The sequence below is a fragment of the Uloborus diversus genome, chromosome 8, assembly GCF_026930045.1.
Source record: "Uloborus diversus isolate 005 chromosome 8, Udiv.v.3.1, whole genome shotgun sequence".
NCBI lineage: Eukaryota > Metazoa > Arthropoda > Arachnida > Araneae > Uloboridae > Uloborus > Uloborus diversus.
The window spans coordinates 129,255,732-129,277,768 of NC_072738.1; the positions used below are offsets into that span (position 1 = coordinate 129,255,732).

A 22,037-nucleotide genomic window follows, 5' to 3' on the forward strand; every position below is an offset into this window, starting at 1 on the left:
CGGCCGTGGCCTAGGGCTTTTACTCGTTCGGGGCTCCGAAACGTTAAAAACATTTTTAGTCATTGGTTAAGTTTCAGGTTTGAAAACAGTGGGGGCCCTGAAAAGGTGTTTGGCCGAGTTAAGTTGTTCAGTAATCAGGCACTGCTTAGTTCAATAATGTCGAACATTAAAACCGAAATTTGTAGCAGGCGGCTTTAAAAAGTTGTGTAACGAATCAGAAATTCTTTGATAATTACCAATCGAGAAGTTTTCATCGTAAATGTGCTTTTTTTCTGGGAAATGTACCGTATGTTGCTACCGTTTGCATATCAGTAACTGAGAATAAATCTTTGAAAGATAAAATTAGGACTTGTAATTTCTCCTTCTTTGTACGGTTAACTTCTCAAGATGCAGCATTTAAAATTTCTGGTTTCATTTTTTGGTCTTATCTGTGCATTAGGTGTTGAATGCTCAAACTGTAAGTTTCTGTAATTTTATTACTTAAGTGTTTAGCAGATAAATATCTTCTCCTCAAGTAGCCCCATTTTCCATCTTCTTTTGGATACATTTTTTGTTAAATTTTATTTTGCATTATTTCATATGTTTTTCGTAAAATCCACTTTTATCTCTCGTAGTTAGCAGATAACAACTCAGCTGCTCAACATAAGTGACGTACACGTTTTTAAATGCTTTTTTAATTAATAAATTTTTACTATGTTTTCGCTCCATTTTAAAGTAATGTTTTGCGTAAAATTTGCTCATATTTCATTAAAATATGGATATTTTTGAGAATAAATTAAAATTGGATACTTCCTCATTAGCTAAAGAAGCGGCTTCAGAACCGTGTTTGAAACAGTGTATCGTCTGTTCCGCTGTTGACATTTTTCGGCTTTTAACCGGACACGGACTGCTTCAATGACAATTTTCTCAAAATAGGACTAAAGGACTCATCAGCTTGCAACCTGTGTACTTCCGAAACCTCAATGAGCAGTTACCATTAGACATGGGATTTGCACCCAAAAACTATAATTGTATGTATTGTTCAAAAATATTGAGAAGCTTTAAGGCAAATGAATTAAGTTTTGACGCCTGGCATTTGTTTAAATTAATATATCAACGAAAGCAAGATGCGTCGTAAAGACACACGAAAGAGGTAAAACTTTTGCATTACAAGAAAACATTTTAATTATTCATAGATCACGTTTGAATAGCAGAGATTGTGTTTATCATTCTTTTACTTACATTAAATTATATGCATATGTATCACTGTGCACCACCTTCTTTGTTTCTCAAAATTATCGTTTTCTTATACCTGCTAATATTACCGCTCAGCGCAGTCTCGCTGTGGTAAATTATAATTAACAGTGGTTAATTAATACAGTGGTAAAAACTGCTTAAGGCTTTCACGGCCGGGGTCAATATGAAGAGACAACGTTTCCGGGTTATTGGCCATGGCTCTTTTTTTCTTAAGACCACGCCCCAGTAAGCCCGAAAACGTTATCTCTTCATATTCACAGTGGTGTTCAATCGGCAGAACGCAAAGCTTTGAACCCATCAGACTCCTGCCCGAGTCCCGGCCAAGACATTTTAGGCATATTCTCATCAAAATTGAATATTATATTGAAGAAAATATGTTAAAAACAACACTCGAAATGCTTTGGTTATACACACGTGTTCCAATCTTAGAGCAAGAATTAGTAAATGGAAGGAGCAATACCAATCATTGGCTTGGCAAAAGCCGATCCAAAGATTCCAAGTCACGTGATTCAACAACAACGAATGGTTGGCACGTTTTGCGTGAAACAAGTGAACGAAACCTGATTTCTTCCAATGTTTTGCTTTCAAATCTATAACGTGACTTGGGTTTTGGCTTCACGAATGAGTCTTCATTCCCTCCATTTTATCTCTTTCCAATGGTTCCAATGGTTGCTCTGTTGATAACCAACAGGTGTACTCAACGCAGCACACGCAATCATGGACAGCGAGAAAGAAAGAAAGCGAGAAGAGTGCACGTGCGACTTTTATCACACAAAAGTTTGCCGATCAGAATTTCAAAGTCCTCGCATAAAAAGTTTCATTTTCAACAAACACATGGATACTGGACCACTTCAAATATATTACGTCAGAAAATAATTGTAAACACTCATTGTTGTTAGTCTATGGTGCAGCTCTGGTTAGTGGAGCTGTGACCTTGACTATGTTTACCTGTTTTGAGGGAGTTTAGTGAAAAATAGACTTGTTATTGGCTCGGATTTTAATTGGAATATTTTTGAAAAACTACTAAGAAAATTTCTTCACTCAACTTTGCGCCAATTTCCATCCCTATTTTCCGAAACAGAAAAACATTGTCAGAGACGGAGCTCAACTTCTCAGAGCCTAACAATACGTATGTCACAGTCACTGAGGCATAGATTAATTTTATTACACAACTGTTTATCTTATTAAATGAATAATTAGTTTGTCCTTTTAAGCTTGCAGAGGATTAGATTTCATCGCTTTATTTATTATATATTTCATTACAAACTAAAAAGTTATTTTCTTTTTTTACTTTTAATGTTGTTTTAACTCATAATTCGCTTAGAGTAATGTTATATATCACGTTTAACGATTAGTTTGACACATATCTGGCAGTTTCCTTTCTAAAAAATGGGAGTAGAAGCTAAAGTAAGATCTATTCATATAAGAAAGATAACACAGATGTGGAGGCTGTGAAGAGGATTGAAGTTGAGGTAGAGTTGAACGTATTTGTTAGTTTGTGGATATATAGTGTTCAAAACTTCCTTATTACTTTGATCAGTCAATGAATGGAGACGCGAAAAAACTCTTCCAAAACAGTAATTTGCGTCAAAAAAAAAAAAAAAAAGAAGAAGAAGAATTCTTAAATTTTGAATTCAAATTATGTTTTTCACAATCAGTAGTTGCGGGTTACGTGCGTATAGTTGCGTATGTGTAGGCTTGTGTGTGTACATAGACCTGTGTGAAGTCACGTTGGCGTGTATGTGTGTAAAGATGTGTGTGAGTGTGTATGTGTATGAGCGTTATGTGTAGGACTTGGACGCCACCGACCAGGAGAAGCGGCTTACCGGAGGACAGTCACGCCTGCGGAGGACGGTGGAGTTGATAAAGGAACCAAACATCAAGGACGGTCAAGTGAAAACAATTAGCATTCGTGATTGCTCAAAAAAAAAAAAAAAAAAAAGAATATATATGTGTGTGTGTGTGTGTGTGTGTGTATGTGTGTGCGTGTGTGTATCTAATTTGAATTCTGACTCTTTGAATTCAAATTTTGTTTTTCGCAATCACGAGTTGCGACAGGACCCTACTCATTGGAGGCTATTGTTTCTAGAAACGGCTCATGTCCTACCAAGCCTGCCCCTCCTCCCGGGCAGTTACGTGTGTGTATGTATGTAAGGACTTGTTTGTGTGCAGAGGTATGTGTATGTAGGAGTGTGTGAGCTGAATAACATGTAGTGAGGTAAAATTTAAGCAGTTAAATTTATTCGTATTAATTATTTTAATATGGGTGTAAACAGTGCCACAGTGTATAGTGGACCTTACCATAGAGAATAAACTACATTATGATTAATTTTATTTTTCGATTTACCTATTTATTGGCGTTTTACGGTTTCTAAATATTTTTGAACTTCTTTTTCAGCAGTAGTTTAAAATTTCAATAAAATAATAATTTGGGACTTTATTTCAACACTAGATGGCAGCAGCAAAAATTACTCAACATTTTGTTCTCTGAAATGTGTCCAATTTCTTTATAAAATATTATTACAATACAAAACTTGTGAAAATAATTTGGGCAGTTGTTTTGGAGAATTGAACAAACTACACTACAATTTAAAATGTCCTTGGCCATCCCCTCGAGAGCGATTCTGCACACCCCACACATACTGCGGAGTACCCTTTCCAAGATCCAGCACATCTACCTATCCAGGAGATAGAGATTTCAGTAGCGCAGTGAGTCCGTGTTACTGTTATGCCCTTTATAAAGACACGGCACCACTGAATAATGTGTGTGTGTGTTTTACTTTTTACAAATTGAAAGAAGTAATGTTTTTTTTTCTTTTTTTTAACATCAGAGAACTTAAAGAAACAAAACCTTTTATTATTTGGTGCTGCCATCTATGTAATGTTTTTAAGTCCAGTTCTCAGAATATAAATATGAAAACAAATTTTTGTTTTTATTGTTTTCATTTAGATAAAGCAAAGACTGATAATGACATTTTTCAAGGATACTTTGAAGGGGATATCATTGGAATCTCTCACGAAAACGTATGTGGAATTACTTTCAATAGATAATCAGTTAAATTAATTCTTTTTTACATCCTAACGCAATGCATTCTCTCAATCTTTTTTCAGCTATGTGCATCATGATTTTACCTTTAAACACCTGAGATTCATTTTGCGATAGTCAGATCTTTCAAGGTTCAAGACAACAGTTTTCCCATGACGCAGACTAGTCAAGTTTTCGAAAACTCTTTGTCTTTTTTTTTTTCACTTTCATGTGACTAACATTCAAAATTTTTCGACTGACATTCAAAATCTCATCTCATTTCTTTCAGCAGATTTCGTGATCTCGCGATATCGTACGGGCTATTACTTCTGAAAATCAAGGACAAAGAAATCAATACTTTAAGCAGAGACGATTAGAAAAAGAAAACGAAGATTTTTGCACTGAGTTTAGGTTTTAAAATATAGTCGAACTCGTTAATAACGAACATGAAGGGACCGTCATATTAACTCGCTATAACCAAGTGCTCGTGAAAAACGAGTTTGGCAAAATAATAATGAAAATTCAAACATGCTTCTTTTTCAATTATTATTTTTTGTATAGTACCAAAGAAATGCGTTGATTTCTCTTTGAACTGTTTTATTTTCTCTTTCTTGACTGTCTCTTGTGTCTCATGACCCATTGTAGGTGATTATTTCAAAGACATCCATACAACTATGGTATCCTAAAAATTGGAGAATGGAAATTTTTTGTTAAAACATTTTACCAACAACAAAACTTTCTTACGTACATTGGTTGTTCCATAAAAGTAAATGGACGTGAATTTTCTAAAAATGTTCTTGGAAGATCTATTGCAAGTAACTTCAGCTTTTTTTTATCCTGAAAAAGAAGATTTTGCAACAGTGTCCAAAACAGATAGATACATAGTCATTAAGTTTCTTCATCCAGTGATCGGTACAGCCACAGAAAGAGTCGCTTTGAAAATGAAATCGATAGAAATATTTCTAGCAATCATAATCTTTACTAGTGCAAATTAAATTCGTTTAAAATTTTATGGTATTTCCTTAGCTGTAATTATTACAGGTACCTTTTAATGACATCTCATTAGACATGAAATTATTTCAGCATCATTTCTTCAACCTTTTCCTCTTTTATGATGAGCAAAACCTTCTTCATGAGGGGAGGTTTGATCCAGTTTGGATGCTCACGAAAGTGTGGGAAAGATAACAGCTTCTACAGGGTGTATCAGTACAGCGTTTACAGACATTCAGGGCAGATAGAGTACACCTAGACCAGAGGTTCCCAACCGGTGGTTCGCGAACCCCCAGGGGTTCGCGAGGTGCAGGAAGGGGGTTCGCGAAAATTTCGGTGCAATGGCGGATTTTTCCTAGTTTGGTAAAAAATTATAAAATATTCAATTTGCACACATAGTTACTAAATTTTTTTTTTTAATTTGAAAACGCGCCAGACTCTTGTATTAAGCTCAAAAAAAAAAGAAAAAAAAATCTTTCAGCGGTTTTATAATCTTGGTTAAAAAGAAATTTTCTCATTTTTTTTTTCGATAGACAACAAAAAGAGATATCCTTCCTTCTTTATTGCGAGGCGCCATGCAGAAACGTTGTATTAAGCTGTGGCGGGGATCACGATGACCTTAAAAAGGCGCCATCGCGTGGAGTCAATCAAACAATATACATAATATACATATGTCGAAAAAAATAAAGAATTCTCAAACAATGCATCATAGGGGTGTTATTTCTAATCTGGTTGAAATATAACTCGGGAATTTCCGTCGAATTCAGTCATCGAATAGCAGACATGACAGCAAAAGGCTCCAAACTTAAAATTTATTACTGGATTTTACCCATCTGTTCGTTTTCAAAAATATATAACATCAGCATGCTCATAGTTCTGGGAAAATAGTTGTTAACAGACGTATTTAGAGATACTTTAGAGATGCTTGAAAACAAGTGATTTTGTTTGCAATTGGTTTTGCTACGTGAACTTGCTACTCTGTTTGTGAAGTTATAATCGTGTTGGTAATTTTTATGATTTAATAACTTTCTGCTGTTATGGATCGATGGTTGAAAACTGGTAGTTTGGTTGAGCGACAAATGGACAAGCAGTCAATCGATCAACCCTCAACATCAGCAGTAACTTTCGAATCAACACAGGATATTGAAATAGATAGCTGTAATGAACTGCCGCCTCCCCCGACTAAAGAGAAAAGTGAACTAGGGGAGAAAAAAGGAAAAAAGCGAAAATATGACAGTGACTATTTACAAATGGGCTTTTATTTTACTGGAGAAGAGTCTGAACCTAGACCGCTTTGTCTTCTCTGCAACGAAGTTCTAGCGAACAGTAGTTTGAAACCGTCACTTCTGAGAAGACACCCTCGAAACATCCGACACACAAGGACAAACCTATCGAATATTTTAAAAGAAAATTGGAATATAATAAAAAGTGTAGCGTCTCTACGTTCCTGTTAGAATCCAACGAAGATAGTAAAATGGCCCTTGAAGCTTCATATCGAGTCAGTTATAGAATTGCAAGATCTGGACAGCCACATACAATTGCAGAAAATTTAATTGGACCGTGTGATAAAGATATTGTTAAGTGTATGCTGGGAGAAAAGTCAGCAAAAAAAATTGACCTGGTTCCGCTATCAAACAACACAGTATCACGCAGAATTACTGATTTGGCAAGTAATGTGGAGAAAGAACTTGTGAATAGAATAAAAGAGAATAATTTTGCGATCCAGCTTGATGAGTCGACTGATGTAGCAAACGCTGCAATATTACTTGTCTATGTTAGGTATATTTTTAACAATACAATTAAAGAAGATGTACTATTTGCAAAACCTTTGAAAACCAACAAAACTGGAGAAGCAATTTTCGAACTGATCAACAGTTACTTTGAAGAAAATGGAACAGATTGGTCTTTGTGTGTGGGTATGTGCACGGATGGTGCAAAATCAATGACAGGAAAATTTGTTGGCTTTGTGGTGCGAGTAAAGAAGATCAACGAGAAAATTGAATGGACTCATTGCTGCATTCATAGACAAGCATTAGCATGTAAGCGTATTCCCGCGGAATTATCCGCTACTTTGAATGATGCGGTGAAAATTGTAAATTTCATAAAATCAAGTGCCACAAACTGCCGTCTATTTCACGCGCTTTGTGAGGAATTGGGAAGCCTTCATGTTACTTTATTTCTTCACACAGAAGTTAGATGGGTTTCCCGTGGCAAAATTTTGACACGCTTATTTGAATTGAAGTCAGAAGTCCAAGCATTTTTTGTTGATCATCCATTTCACTTGTCCACTTGCATATTCGATCCTCTTTGGATGCAAAGGCTTGCATATTTAGCTGACATCTTTTCAAAATTAAATGAATTAAATCTATCCTTGCAAGGTGCAGTTGTTAATATTTTCGTTGCATATGATAAAATTGAAGCTATGGTAAAAAAATTGAATTTCTGGATCCAATGCCTGGAAATGGGTGAGTTTTCTTGTTTCACTTCTCTTAGTAGTTTTTTATCAGAAAACTCAATGAAACTTGATGAAAGCATTAAAAGAAATGTATGTGAACATCTGCAACATCTTGAACTAACTTTTGACGAGTATTTTCCTAATAGGCGTAACGTCCCTCTCTCAAACAACTGGATACGCAATCCTTTTCAAGGAAATCCATGCTTGGAGAACACCCTGACATTACCTGAAAAGGAAATGCTCATCGAGTTATCCTGTGATAATTCATTGAAAACTACCTTTAAAGAGCTCTCGTTAATTTACTTCTGGCTCAGTGTAAGAAATGACTATACCGTTTTGTCCAAAAAAGCAATTCGAATTTTATTACCATTTTGTACAACATATCTGTGCGAGAAAGGATTTTCCTCCTATACTTATCTCAAATATAAATACCGAAGCAGATTGAATGCAGAGCCTGATTTAAGACTCAAACTGTCAGACATTGAACCAAACTTTCAGTTTCTTTGTTCCGTCAAACAGCCACAAATATCGCATTAAGGATTTTTTCCCCAATTTAAAGTATGCTTAAAAAAAAAATAGTTGGTTTATAAAACTTCTTGTTTATAATTTTTCTTGTAGATGTAGTTTTAACTTTTTATTCATGTTTGCACTTAATGATATTTTACAATTATATTTTTGTTTATTGCAATCAAATGCTGCAAAAAATGGAAAGCAAACATGCTGTTTTTTTATTGTTTCTTACATGTTACTAATTTCAACATCAGGGGGTTCGCGAACTTTTTTGTCTGTTCCAAGGGGTTCGCAAAGAGAAAAAGGTTGGGAACCGCTGACCTAGACGATGGGAAACCACGCTGCAGTTCTTGGTCGGAAACGCTCTCCTAGAGCGATAGTGACGATACAAATCACCAAAAAGACAAGACACGAAAGAGAGAGGAGAAAACATGTTTATTATCCTTAGTACAGCAAAAAACTAAGAAAAAGGAACATGAAGGAGCCAACCATTGTGATCAAAGTAGGTGCTAGAAATTACGACCCCAGGCCGTGGTGCATGCCTCACATCTCCGACGCAATGAAGATCGAACGTCAAAGCGAGCGCGGCAACAAAAACCGCGTGTGCGAATGCACCGTCGTCTGATGTTTCGGTTTATGTAACGACATCTATCGTGTACACCCATAGAATAAAGAAATTGCATAGAGAGACTCCACTATACTAAGAAATTGAAGGCGGAAGTTGCATTACACCGCTGTATCCCAAGATCCTTAGTTTCTCGCTAAATATATTGAGATCAGTGGCGCACACAAGGGAGGGGTTCAGGGGGTCCGGACCCCTCCCATAGCTCTTGCATTATTTCGATGACTATTCTATGTATTTTATACGTAAAATAATTCCATACAAAGGGAACAATAATTTCAGTTAAATGAAAACATAAAATCCTGTAGTTAAAAAATGTTTAAAAATCATGCGTTTTTCCTGTAAAAAATTGCACTAGCGAGAGATCTTTCTAGACTTTGAGAAAGCTAAAAATATACTTGAGAAGTTCTATGTATAATGAAAGTTTAAGGGGTTATTGCACTGTTGAATTCAAGCAAAGTCACCATCACACACCTGAGGAAGTTATAAATAAAATCGAAAAAGAACAAGAAAACTATGTTATACGATATTTTGTAAGCCTGTGGAGTCAGACTGGTAACTATAAATGAATGCACTGAAATAATGTTTCTAGTTTTGTAATTACAGATTAAAATGAGATTTTTCTTGGTCTTCAGACTTGGTGCTTCTTATTCTTGAATTTGCTTCGTTGTTTTCATTTTTGAATAATAAGAAAAGTAAATGCATAAATTCATGTGCTTTCTGGTAAATTAATTAAATATCTATTGATATTTTTTCATTAATTAATATTAATTATATATTTAAATTTTTTCCCTTTTTTGTTCTCGATAATGGATAAAATTAACTAAATATGTTTGACGGTATATCGGGGTATGATATGAAAATGGGACTTTTAACTCTGGACCCTCCCCTTACAAAATTTATGTGTGCGCCACTGATTGAGATACATTTAGATTCAAAACATTCCATTATTGGATCTCAACTGGTAGTTAACTCAAGTTTAGATATTGTTGGAAGTTTATGAAGCACGTTTTAGAAATTGTATTAACCCTTTAACAATCGGATAATTTTCAAGAAAACGGTCATAAAAGTGTCTATTTTTTAATTTAAGAAAATTATATGAAAACTAGAGGATCCGACAGACGTTGTTCTGTACAAACTTTGTCAATTGAAAAGTTGAAAAATTTCAATAAACTATGGAGTGTTTTAACCGTTTTGTTGAAAAAAAAAAAAAAGAACGTAAATAGAAAATGTTTTAAGCTGCTTGGTGTCAAAATGCACATATTTATTACAACTGGATTTATCTAGTGCCCACTTAGCAGTTTTATCAACTATTTTTCTCGCGTACTTCAAAGATCTTCAGAGATTGTATGGTTTGTTCCTATAGCCATACTCAAAGGATAAAAATCATCCTCAGATATTAAGTATAAAAAAATAACTTTCCCATTTAGTAAAAATGGGAAATCCCGCTGCAACGTCCCCCATATGAAAAATAAATAAATAAATAAATAAAACAATTAAATGGATATCGATTTAAAAATGATAAATGTAAAAACAGTTCCCTGAATAAGCGAAAATCACTCCCCTCCCCCCTCCCGATGCAAAATAAACACGTTCTTCAATTAAATAGACTAAACACTCTTTAAAAACCAAAAACAATTCTTTGCAATTTAAAATATTTCACCAAATGAACAGAAGATACAATAAATTACATTAACAGTAGTAAACAAATAATCAGGCAACCGTATTGTTATGGCCAAGCCACCAAGTTCCTGTAATCCAGCCGATCAGTGAGCGAAGCGAACTCTGACCGATTAGCGGTCCCATCTTTGGAACGAAAACTTCATATATTTGCCTAATTTGTACTTTCCACCAAAAATAAAAAATCTTCCACTGCCCTTATCTTGTGTGTACAGAACTACCCTGTTGCAATTTATCTGAACGAAAATAAAATTTATTTCATTTTCAAATTCCACCATATTTTCCTTTAATAATGTACTCATTAGTTTGATAACCCTTAAAGTATTTTTTCCATTGGTGCCAAAACTCTGATGGATTTGAACCGAGAAACAAATGTTGTTATGTACGGTACTATCCGATCATTTGGTTAGGAAAACCCAAGGCACCGACCCGGTCACATAGTTTAACTACGACGAAAAATACGCGTTTTGCGTGAACCTCGTGAAAGAAATCCGATTTCTTCCAGTACTTTACTTTAAAATGTATCACTGGACCTAAAATCGTTGCTTTCAAGAAATGAAGGCTTCACTCACTCTCTCTACGTTTTATCTATTCTCAATTGACATGTCACAGTAGGAAATTTCATTACAAAAAGCAGAACTGGATTTCTTATTGTCCTTTGGCAACGGGTTAAATATTTATTTCAATTCTCGCTCAACAATAGGTTAAAATAAATATTAATCATTTGGGAAAAATAACCATCCAATGTTTAAATTAATTAATTAATTAACAAAAACGATTCCGATTCGATCCATCGCGCTTCAAAAGCATGCTTGCCACAACCTAATTTCACACAAAACAATTGATCAAAATCGGTCCAGCCGTTTAAAAGCCTTATTGTGACAAACGTCCGCCCAGAAGATTTTTATATATTAAGATAAGTGTATGAATAACATGTGAATTCAATTTTTCATTTTCAATATTTTTTAGATTGAAATTAAAAAAAAAAAAAAAAGTATGAAAAGTCAACAAGCAAGCCCAAGCAAGCAACGAAAATTTAAGAAATAAACATTAAAAAAAGTCTTTAATCTTTTATGGAATATTAAGTCTTTTAAACATTAAAAAAAATTTATTAATCTTTTATGTAATATAAGTAAAGATAAGTAAATTTTTCTTGTGTGGTAAATTTCAAAGCTTGAGATACAGAGGCCAATGTCACAATCTAGTAAGTTAGTACCAAAATTCCTTCCTGCATCCCTGCAATCACATTTAAATTCCGCAATTTCGTTTAAAATTGGCTGGTGCTGCCATATAGGGTATAAAAAAAAATAAAATGTATTCCGGGTCTTAGAAATGAATTGATTTTAATCGTTTCGTCTAGTTAATATTGCACAACCCAGTACGGCAATATCACGGGTGCGAGAAATGAAGATCGAAACCCCAGCCCGGCATATTCACGGGAGCGATAGGCAAGGGGTTAAAACATAAATTAAAATGCAAACCAATCCGCCATCTACTTTATTCGGTCTCTTAGCGAGATTGGTGAAAATCATTCTCGCGAAGCGACCATGTTATCATAACCCCACTCATCATTGCACCGCTGTATCCCAAAATTCCGGCTTCATTTCCATCTCCTTTTTACCGTAGACGGGGCCTCTCTATGTTAATTTCTTTACTCTATGTGTACACCAGACAAAAACTTACCAGCAACTTTGCTGCATTAAAAATAATAAACATGTTTTCTCCTCTCATTTGTGTCCTGTCTTTCTTGTGCCTTGTGTCGTCACTATCGCGTCAGGAAAGCGTTTCCGATCATCATGCATTGCTATTGATTTCCCATCGCCTAGGTGAACTCTATCGGCCCTAAAAGTCGGTAAACGCTGTACTGATACACCCTGTATTGGCCACTAATGCTACCGAAATTGTCTTACCAAAGGTCTTAACTTAACTAATTTTGTGTGAACCTGGACTTACTTGGTTCCAGCATCAAGGTACTCGATTACTCCAGTAAAAACTTTTATGTATCACTTAAACAACAGTGTAAAAAGTTGCCAGATACCACAAGGAAACAAAAAATGTCAATTGGAAAATTTTGTAACGGTCAGGAAAAAATAGAAAAAAATATTTCTAAAAACTGGGTCTAACCACCATAGTTTTCCCCTACGTTGTGCACGTAATTTGTGGGAGTTTTTCAAAAACTTCAGTTTCAAAAAAAATTTCACTACTTTAATTGCTGTTTTAGATTGCTATGTACGTATTGATAAAAATATATTTTTCATTTATTGAGAAATTACTGATTTTAGGACAGAAATGCTGTAGTTGCAGAGAAAAGGAAATGGCCTAATGCTGAAATTCCTTTCGTGATTGACTCCAAATTGAGTAAGTAAACTAATATTTTTTCTTTTTAGATGTGTGAAGAATCCCCAGATTTATTAATTGTTTTCTTAAATTCACTCTTTCGTGAAATTGAGCTTTTGATGTCTTTTAGCAACTTTTCAAATCAAACTTTGATACAAATACAGTAAACTCCCGATTATCCGCGGAATAGGGTGGCACGGTAACCGCGGATAAGCGAAACCGCGGATAATCCGAATAATAAGTAAAAAACAATACTTAGTGTATGCGATGGCAAAAAAAAAATATATATATATATATATATTAATATTAATAACACTCGCGCATGCATTTAAATTATAACTGAAAACATTGCTACATTGCATCCACTGACATTGATTATAAAAAAATGTAAAATCTAAAAGCGAACAATCACACGATCATAATTTTGGGGGGGGGGGGGGAATGTGAAAAGAGCCGCGGATAATCCGAGCAGCGGTTAATCCGACCGCCGATAATCGGGAGTTTACTGTATTATCTTTTCAAAAATAGCAATAATTCACATAACATTCGGCAAAAAAAGAATATTTCAGAAAGTAGGGGTGGATCCAGGTTTGGAGGGGTCATTTCCAGAAAAGGGAAGTGTCCTTTTGGGGGGGGGGAATTAATGGGGGTTCTTGGGCATATTTTTGGAAATATAAATCCACAAAACGCAACTTTAGGCTATCTTTTGTTGTTAAATTGGGAGGGGGTAATGTCCCATGCCCCCCCTCTGGATCTGCATCTGTCAGAGAGTGAACAGCGTTAACTCGTACATAATTGATTTCTGGGGATTCAAGTGATTCTTTTTCACCAGAAATACTGAACCGAAAGTCAAAACAGATACCACAAAACAGTTCCGATAAAATTTCGAAAGTAAAATATAGTGTAATCACGTTTAATACGTAATAGCAACCACAACAACAGCAGTAATAACAATACGTAATAGTAAAAGAAACAACAACAATAATAATAACACTACTCAACAAAAAAGAACTTTTTGTCTGCATCCTGGTTTTAAATACTCAATTTCTACTAATTTTGGGTCGAGAAAAACGAATATGGTAGTGGATTTTTTTTTTATCAGCTCTTGTTTTCAAGATACATAAAAGACCACTGGAGAAAGATGCACATCAACCACACATTGATTTAAAGGTAATGTTAAAAATTTAAAAAAAAAAATCTGTGCAATAAATGTTATTAAATAAGTCCTGTTTTATTAAACAATGCTTATTTTTTGAAAAGCAGTGGTTGCCTTTAGCATATTGCTGTAAACGCTTCATTTTCGATTGCTTTTTGTACGTCAAAGAAGGACCATCTCTTGTAATAGTTCAGCAGCATTTGCTGAGCATTAACTCAGTCCAATGACCCTGATATCTGCGTTCCATAGCAAAGATATCTTGGTGAAACTTTTCCGCATGCTCACTGCTCATAGCTTTAGTTTTCAAGCAAAATATTATGGAAGTAGTGAAGAAAATAGCCCGTTTCAGAGAAACATTATTCATCAATGGTCACAGAACTTCCACCAGGGATTGTTTTACCAAATGTTTTTAGTTCTCGTCTTTTCTGCTGTTTTGAAATCTGCTGTAATATACTCTTCCTTAAAGGGTTCCTGGGGTGTTTTTCCCCCACGCAATTTTTCCAAAATGATTTTCATAATTGCGCGTATTTGAAGGACTGTTAAAAATTCTCTCCTTAACCTTAGCTACAATATAACTTGGAAATGTCCCTCTAAGGTATTGAAAAATTGTACTTGTTGACATTTTTCACGGAGTTCTTCATTATTCCCAGCAAAATGAGCATGCGTGGAAGCAAAAATGGGTGGATCTGCTTAAACTTCTAAATTTTGGCTGATTTTGGGGGATTTTTTTTCTTCCTAGAATTTAAATTTCTTGTGTTCATTTCGGTTTTCATGCATTTTCTATCCCAACCTAGGGTCGAAGTTTGGAGGACAGTCAATCCCATGGGGGGGGGGGGGGGTTCTATCTGCCAGGAAAAAAGAGCATTAGTGAGAATTCTCTACCCTAGTTGACCCTGCATCTTAAAAACTAGAGCTAATCTCAACTTTATAAGGTGATTTTCTTGTTTAGCGAAGCAAAATACTTCGAAAATACACTGGTGTGAGAAATTACGAGAATTTTTAGATTCGGTCTATTATCTCCAAAACTACTGGACCGATTTTAATGAAATTTGGTATGTACTTACATTGAAACCATACAAAACAAATAACCACCTTAAAGCATGTGCATTTAAAATACACATGCATGATCATAAAAAACACTCGTTAGAGTTGAATGGTATGAAACAGCGGTTGAAAAATTGAACAAAAAAATGGGTTAGTAGGTAGTATAGTTCACTCCAGCAGACATATAGGCCTCACAGTGGGACTCCATACTTGCAATGAAGCAGTTTATGTGATCCTAGGGCAATTGTTTCCACTCGTTCATTAGCGCTGTTCTCAGGCTATGGAGGGTCCCCGGAGGGGTGTTGTGAGTTGCGATTGCCCTACCGAGAGCGTCCAGACATGCTCTATAGGGTTAGAGTCTAGAGATCTGCTTGGCCAATCCATCCAGGGAATATTCTCCCTTCCAGAAATTCGTCGACCAGAAGAGCTCTATATGGACTTGCGTTAACATCCATTAAAATTAGCTCAGGGCTAGCAGTGCCCCTCAAGAGGTGAGCAGAGGGTTCCAAGACCACATCCCTGTACCTCGCAACTGTCACAGCGCCTCTCTCAAAGACACGGAGGGGTTTGCGGCCATCCAACATCATGTCTGCCCAGATCGCCAACCCCCCCCCCCCCATAATGGTTGATTTTGCGGATGTTGGAGGTTAGGTAGCGGGTCCCGGTTCATCTTATCTGACTATTATTGTCCTACGTTCATTCGGATAGAAATAGGAACTCGCTACCTACCCTCTAATATCCGCAAAATGGACCATTATGGCGGTGGTGGTTAGGCGGTCTGGGCAAACATCATGTTGGATGGCCGCACACCCCTCCATGTCTTTGAGAGAGGCTCTGTGACAGTTGCGAAGTATAGGGATGTGGTCTTGGAACCCTCTGCTCACCTCTTGAGAGGCACTGCTAGCCCCGAACTAATTTTAATGGATGTTAACGCAAGTCCATGTATAGCTCTTCTGGTCGACGAATTTCTGGAAGGGGGGGGGGGGGATAATCACTGCATGGATTGGCAAAGCAGATCTCCAGACTCTAATCCAATAGAGCATGTCCGGGACGCTCTAAGGAGGGAAATCGCAACTTGCAACGCCCCTCTGGGGACCCTTCATAGCTTGAGAACAGCGCTGTTGGACGAAATGAAACAATTGTCCCAGGATCCCATAAACGACTTCATTTCAGGTACGGAGTCACACTGCAAGGCTTATGTGTCTGTTAGAGGGAACATACCCCCTACTAACTCATATTTTTTGTTCAATTTTTCAACCACTGTTTCATACCATCCTACTCTAACGAGTGTTATTTATGATCATGCTTGTGTATTTTAAATTTTGGGTGGTTATTTGTTTTGTATTGTTTCACTGTATGTACATACCAAATTTCATTAAAATCAGTCCAGTAGTTCTGGAGATAATAAACCAAATCTAAAAATTCTCTTAATTTCTTACACCAGTGTAGCTATTTTTGAGCCGGATGCATTTTTGATGATGACTAGTGTAATTAGTTCTTCATTCTCCGGTGTGTGTTCATTCTCTAGTGAAGAACAAGTGAGATAATATATTTCTAAAAAGATGTTGTACTAATCGTTACATTGATGTATGCAACACGTTTTGATCGTTTATCTTTCTGCTTAGAGAATGTAAGGCCCATGATCAGAGCAGCTATGAGTCACATCATGAACGAAACCTGCATACGTTTTGTGAAACGAAAAGAAGAAACTCAGTATTTAAATATAGTGCGAGGAAATGGGTAAATATAGAAATTTGTTGCTACAGTCTAGTTTTTACGTTTATCAGCAATCCGAGCATGTATTATATATATTTCGATATGGTTTATTTCAGTTCGTTTATAAAGTCAATATTGATGCAAATATAGGAAATATTTGAAAATAAATTCTTAGTTGGTATTATTCTTTTTTTTTTCATGCATAAAAATAAATTGCTTAAAAATAATAAAAAATCATTTTTCATTTTTGACCAGAATCACGTGACTATTAGGCTACTGTACGGTTTAACTTGCGTCAAGTGGTTTCGCAACAATTGTATTTCTTGCGAAACTTGAGTTGAACGCGCCATCTTAAAAAATACCCAAAGCGTCTAAAGAAGTTTTCACTTCAAAAATATGATTTAAGCTTAAAAATGTTTTCTGAAGAAGAAATGCACTGCCCCCAGTAAGGATCAAAACTCATGCTCACTCAGGAATCGGATTATGAGACTCACGCGCTACTTACAGCGTTACTGGTATACGATGTATTCCAAATGTTGGTGAGATGAGGTGACGATGTCGCCAAATGAAGAGAAATGGTTTTTCCCTCACCTCAAGAATGCTCAACGCGCCTAAAGAAGTTTTCACTGAAAAAAAAACGAGCTGATGTGTGCATCACATGATTTCCTTTTACTCCAATTTCATGTCATTTCCCCATTATTGGCAATTTTTAATGTGATTCAATAGCTTACTCTCTAAATATCACCAACAGTTTCCAAATTGAAACCAAATTAAAAATTTAAAAAAAAAATCGCCAAATTTTTCGCCAATTTGGCGTCAAGACTTGACGACCAAAAGATTGGCGATATATCGCCAAGTGTCGGACAAATTATAACACCACAAGAGTTCACATCGAACACACACATACATACATACATACGTCCCATACAGACGTCACGAGAAAACTCGTTGTAATTAACTCGGGAATCGTTAAAATGGACATCTCGCGGGTCTATACTTTAGGCACTTATCCACGTGTGGTCGAGTTGAAAAAAAAAAAAAAAAAAAAAAACTCAACATTCATTCGGGGGTGAGCAAAATGGAAATTAAGGTCGATTTTTGAGTGGAAATTTTTTCGCGGATACAATACTTCCTTTTTGGAAAAAGGAAGTAAAAAGGTGTGATAAAGAAATGAGGGGGAGTTCTGCATTTGTCGCCTTTAGTGCCTTCCCCCAGGGCTGCAGAGTCAGAGGGAAAAAGACCAACTCCGACTGCAGAAATTTTAGAACAATCGACTCCGACTCCTCTACCCCAAAAGTAATCCGACTGCACCACAAGCACTGGCATAGTTGCTGACTTAAGAGGTAGACTGACTCTCCGGCTCTTGGAACTTTACGTCTTCGACTCCTGACTCCGATTCCTTTACCCAAAAATCAGTCCGACTCGAACTTCGCATCCCCGGCCATCACGATGACATACCGCGCTATAAGTGAAGAGGGATAGTATTTTTAGCCTTGAAAACTTTAAAAAAAAAGTGTGGGGTTGCCTATATATATCATCTGAAAGACAGTTTAAGTAGAATAGAGTTAATATTTTAATTCTGTCTTCTTCAAATATACTCTTATTTAAACATTTTTAATACTGCGAAATTTTATTTTCGAATATTAAATGATTTTGTCATTTTTTCTAGTGAAAATTTCGCCGAGTTTGGCTAGAGTGAATGTTTGTTTTCAGGATATCTTCATTATTCTTAAATAATATTTATTTTTCTAATTCCTATTACTGCAAAAAAAAAAAAAGTTCAACAATAGTTTTAATCGAAGAACAAAGATGAAATCCAGTTATTTGTTCTGACTTTTGTCATTTGACTTTTGTCACGATGCCGATGTGCACGTCCCAAAACTCAATATCTAAGTACGCACCAGTTTAAGTTTTACTATTTTTCTTCTTCCTCCCTCTTTAGGTGCTACTCTCATGTTGGAAAAACATCGGGGTGCCCCAGCCCCTGTCTCTTGGGCCTCAATGCTGGCAGTTTGGAACAGTTTTGCACGAACTTGGACATGCAATTGGCTTCTTCCACGAACATTCCCGTTCGGATCGGGATGATTACATTGACATTCATTACGAAAACATACAACCAGGTACGTTCTTGGAACCGTAAATTTTCATTCTTTATCCAGTCATTTGTAAGCGAATCTCTTCTCATCCAACTAGGGAATTTCCAATCAACCTCCTCTAACGAACAGGATAGTAGGTAGCGGATCCGTGACGTGCCTGGATCCATGCCACATCGCGAAAGAACTTGTAAAAATTAAAATTCTTTTACTGTAATGGAACTATCAAGAGCGAAGAGTTTGTAATTTTTGAATGTGTATGTTCTCTTGAATATCCTCTCCTGAATGCGTCAGCCCTCTTTGGGCCATTCACAGGCAGTCGTTAAAAATACATTTTTTTTTATATATTTTCAGTCAAAAAAAATGAAACTCCTTTCAAAAATAAAGTTTATTAAACTGCGCTTTCCCTAAAATGAAAGCCAGCACGTGTGAAAGAAGCTAAAACGTGAGAATTCAGGTGTGTACAAAAATAAATACAAACATCACAATAAGGTAAGATCAAGTATCAGTAAAGGTTTTAAGTACTTTGAATTACAGTACACACCGAAAACATTAAATTTGAATCCGAAACTATTATAGGTGTGTTATAAAATATCTATGAATAATCTTAGTAATAAATAAAATTTTCATATTCAGTATAAAAAAAATCTACAAGTACACCAAATCTATCATTTGATCAAAATCGGAGATGGTGGGTAGCATTTTCAAAAAACTCTGGATGATTTGGCATGGAATGACACTGGGGAAATTACATGAAATTTTCCATCATAACTTTTTTAAAACTAAGTTTTTTAGAAATAAATTATAGCCTATGTTGCATCCTGATGATGCAGCTGCGGTGACAAAATGTTTAAAATGGGTCCAGTATTTTTGAAGGTTACCCCGGACATACTTACATACAGAAGTAGCCTTTTATGTATAAAGATGTATTGTAATAACAGGTACCGCCAAATTTAGCATGACTTTTTTAATACTCAAGTATCAAAATAATGTTTTGCTTCACCATGTACAATAAGTTTGTAGGAGCGGTGGGGGGAGGGGGGTTAAATAAATTTCGTGGCCAGTGTCTTTAAGAATCACAGTCGGGTCTTGCTGATAAAACAATTTGTTTCTATTTTGCCCCAACTAACCCTATCAGTCCATATCTGTAACATATCGTTCGATTTCCATTTGTAGTAGCATAACTTCGATTTAACGGTACCCGATTTAACGATTTTCTCAATTTAATGATACATTTCACTGATCCGGATTTGACTGCATTAAATGTCTATGCCTATGCTCCTCGATTTAACGATATTCTTTATCTATTGATAACTTTTTCCGGTCCTTTGAAAATCGTTAAATCGAGATTATACTGTAGTTGTTTTAATGATGATGTCTTTCAGGTATGGAGTACCAATTCGTTAAGATGAATCCGAAACAGCACGAACTGCTCACAGCCATTCGATTATGATTCGATAATGATGTACGGTGAAACTATCTTCAGCAAGAAACTGAAGAACCCAGCGGAAAAGTTGAAGACAATAACTGCAAAGGATGGAAGAACATTGCATGACGTTAGTGCAAAAACCGGTCTTAGTGAAAGTGATATTCTCAGGATTTCTAAGCTGTATAATTGCTAAAGTTTGTTTCGTTTTTGGTTAAATAAAATGCTTCAAAAACATGTCATAAAGTTTTTAAAGTGGCTCATTTTTAAATCCGTTCAGAAGCGATACAAGTCGGATGAAAAATTTTTCGTCGGCGTTCAAGCAAAGATTACCAAGTGTGACAACTACTTTTTGACTTCAAACGCTATTTGACCACAAGTGTTGTAATGAAAAACAGCACAACTTATTTACAGATGACTAACTTATGTAGAAAGTTTACTCGTATCATTGCATAAATGGATATGTCGGGAAATAAAGAAATAATCAATCAGTAATTCTAATAGATAGCAATAGTTTGAGCCTTGCGTGCACCTCCATTGCATAAATGACTATGTCATGAAATGATTAATCTGTAACCCTAATCAATTGCTATCGTTTGTGCCTTTCGTTTTCACTTAACAACAAATTGCTTAAACGGGCACTAAGAACGACTAAGTTATCTAAGGTATACGACAATAATGGCAATCTATTAAAAAACGTCTTTACCTACCAAAATGGTTACACTACCTGGTGAATTTTTTGGAGCTCGTAAGTTCGAAAATGATACCACTAGAGATCAAAATCATCACCATTTAAACAGTGGCCCGTTTTTGCCCCCTTGGCACAAAGTTGTACCATTTTACACACGCATGCGGTAACATTTCATATATAACATTCAATTAATAATAAATCAAACACAGAACCGTAAACTGCATACTCTCTAAACGAAAGAAAAAGTAAACATTTCTGCCTGGAATTAGCTTAAATTAAAAATGCTTTTATTATCTGAAAACAAATATCAACATTTTAAATCAGAACCAGTAGTCATGCACCGATATATAACGACTAAACATTTTTCCAAATCAAACATTTTAGAAAGAACGTTGCAATAGCGCCTGTTATATGATATTTTAATTAATTTACTGAGCTTGGTTCCATAAAAACTGAGAAAGTAACGACTTTTTTAAGCTGTCAAATTATTTCAATTTAACTCATTTTAATAAGCTGAATCATTTAGAATCATTAGGCTTGCTTAAGGTAACCCTTGAACTTTGGTTTTCTAAAAATAATCCCTATACAGCTCCTCCAATACTCGTAGATACTTCAAGTAAACTTCAACTTGTAAATGTGAAGGAAATATTTCTCCCTCATATGTTCAAATTAATGTGAAAAATGAGCTTAAAATTGGAATAGAGAAAGAAACAAACCGAATTTTTTAAAATAAAATGCTTAAAGGTGCATACTTCTGTGCTACGAACTAATTTTGTGCCAAGGGGTGAACCGTCTATGCGCCATGCGCGTAACAGAGATTCAGACACACAGACTTTCAGAGACTCACTACCGAGACTAGTCAGACACAGGGCCGGCTCTGCCCAGGGCTGTGGAGTCGGAGTCGAAGACTCGGAGGCGGACTGATTTTGTGGTAAAGGAGTCGGAGTCGTTCGAAAACATGCCGACTCCAACTTTGGTTTTTTTATTTCCATATCCAAGGACTGGTACACACTCTAAATCATTATTATTATTATTAACATTTTTTTTAGCAATAAA

At 35.7% G+C, this 22,037-nt stretch overlaps 1 protein-coding gene across 1 annotated transcript; it reads left to right on the plus strand.

Annotated features, from left to right (window-relative positions):
* Positions 1-345: 345 nt before the first annotated feature.
* On the plus strand, positions 346-20,361 carry LOC129228118 (zinc metalloproteinase nas-8-like). Its single transcript, XM_054862760.1, has 6 exons — positions 346-457; positions 4,187-4,260; positions 12,801-12,876; positions 16,681-16,795; positions 18,714-18,891; positions 20,250-20,361. Exons 1-6 carry the CDS (start codon positions 388-390, stop codon positions 20,274-20,276), a joined length of 540 nt encoding a protein of 179 aa, XP_054718735.1. The 5' UTR covers positions 346-387; the 3' UTR covers positions 20,277-20,361.
* The last annotated feature ends 1,676 nt before the right edge of the window (positions 20,362-22,037 follow it).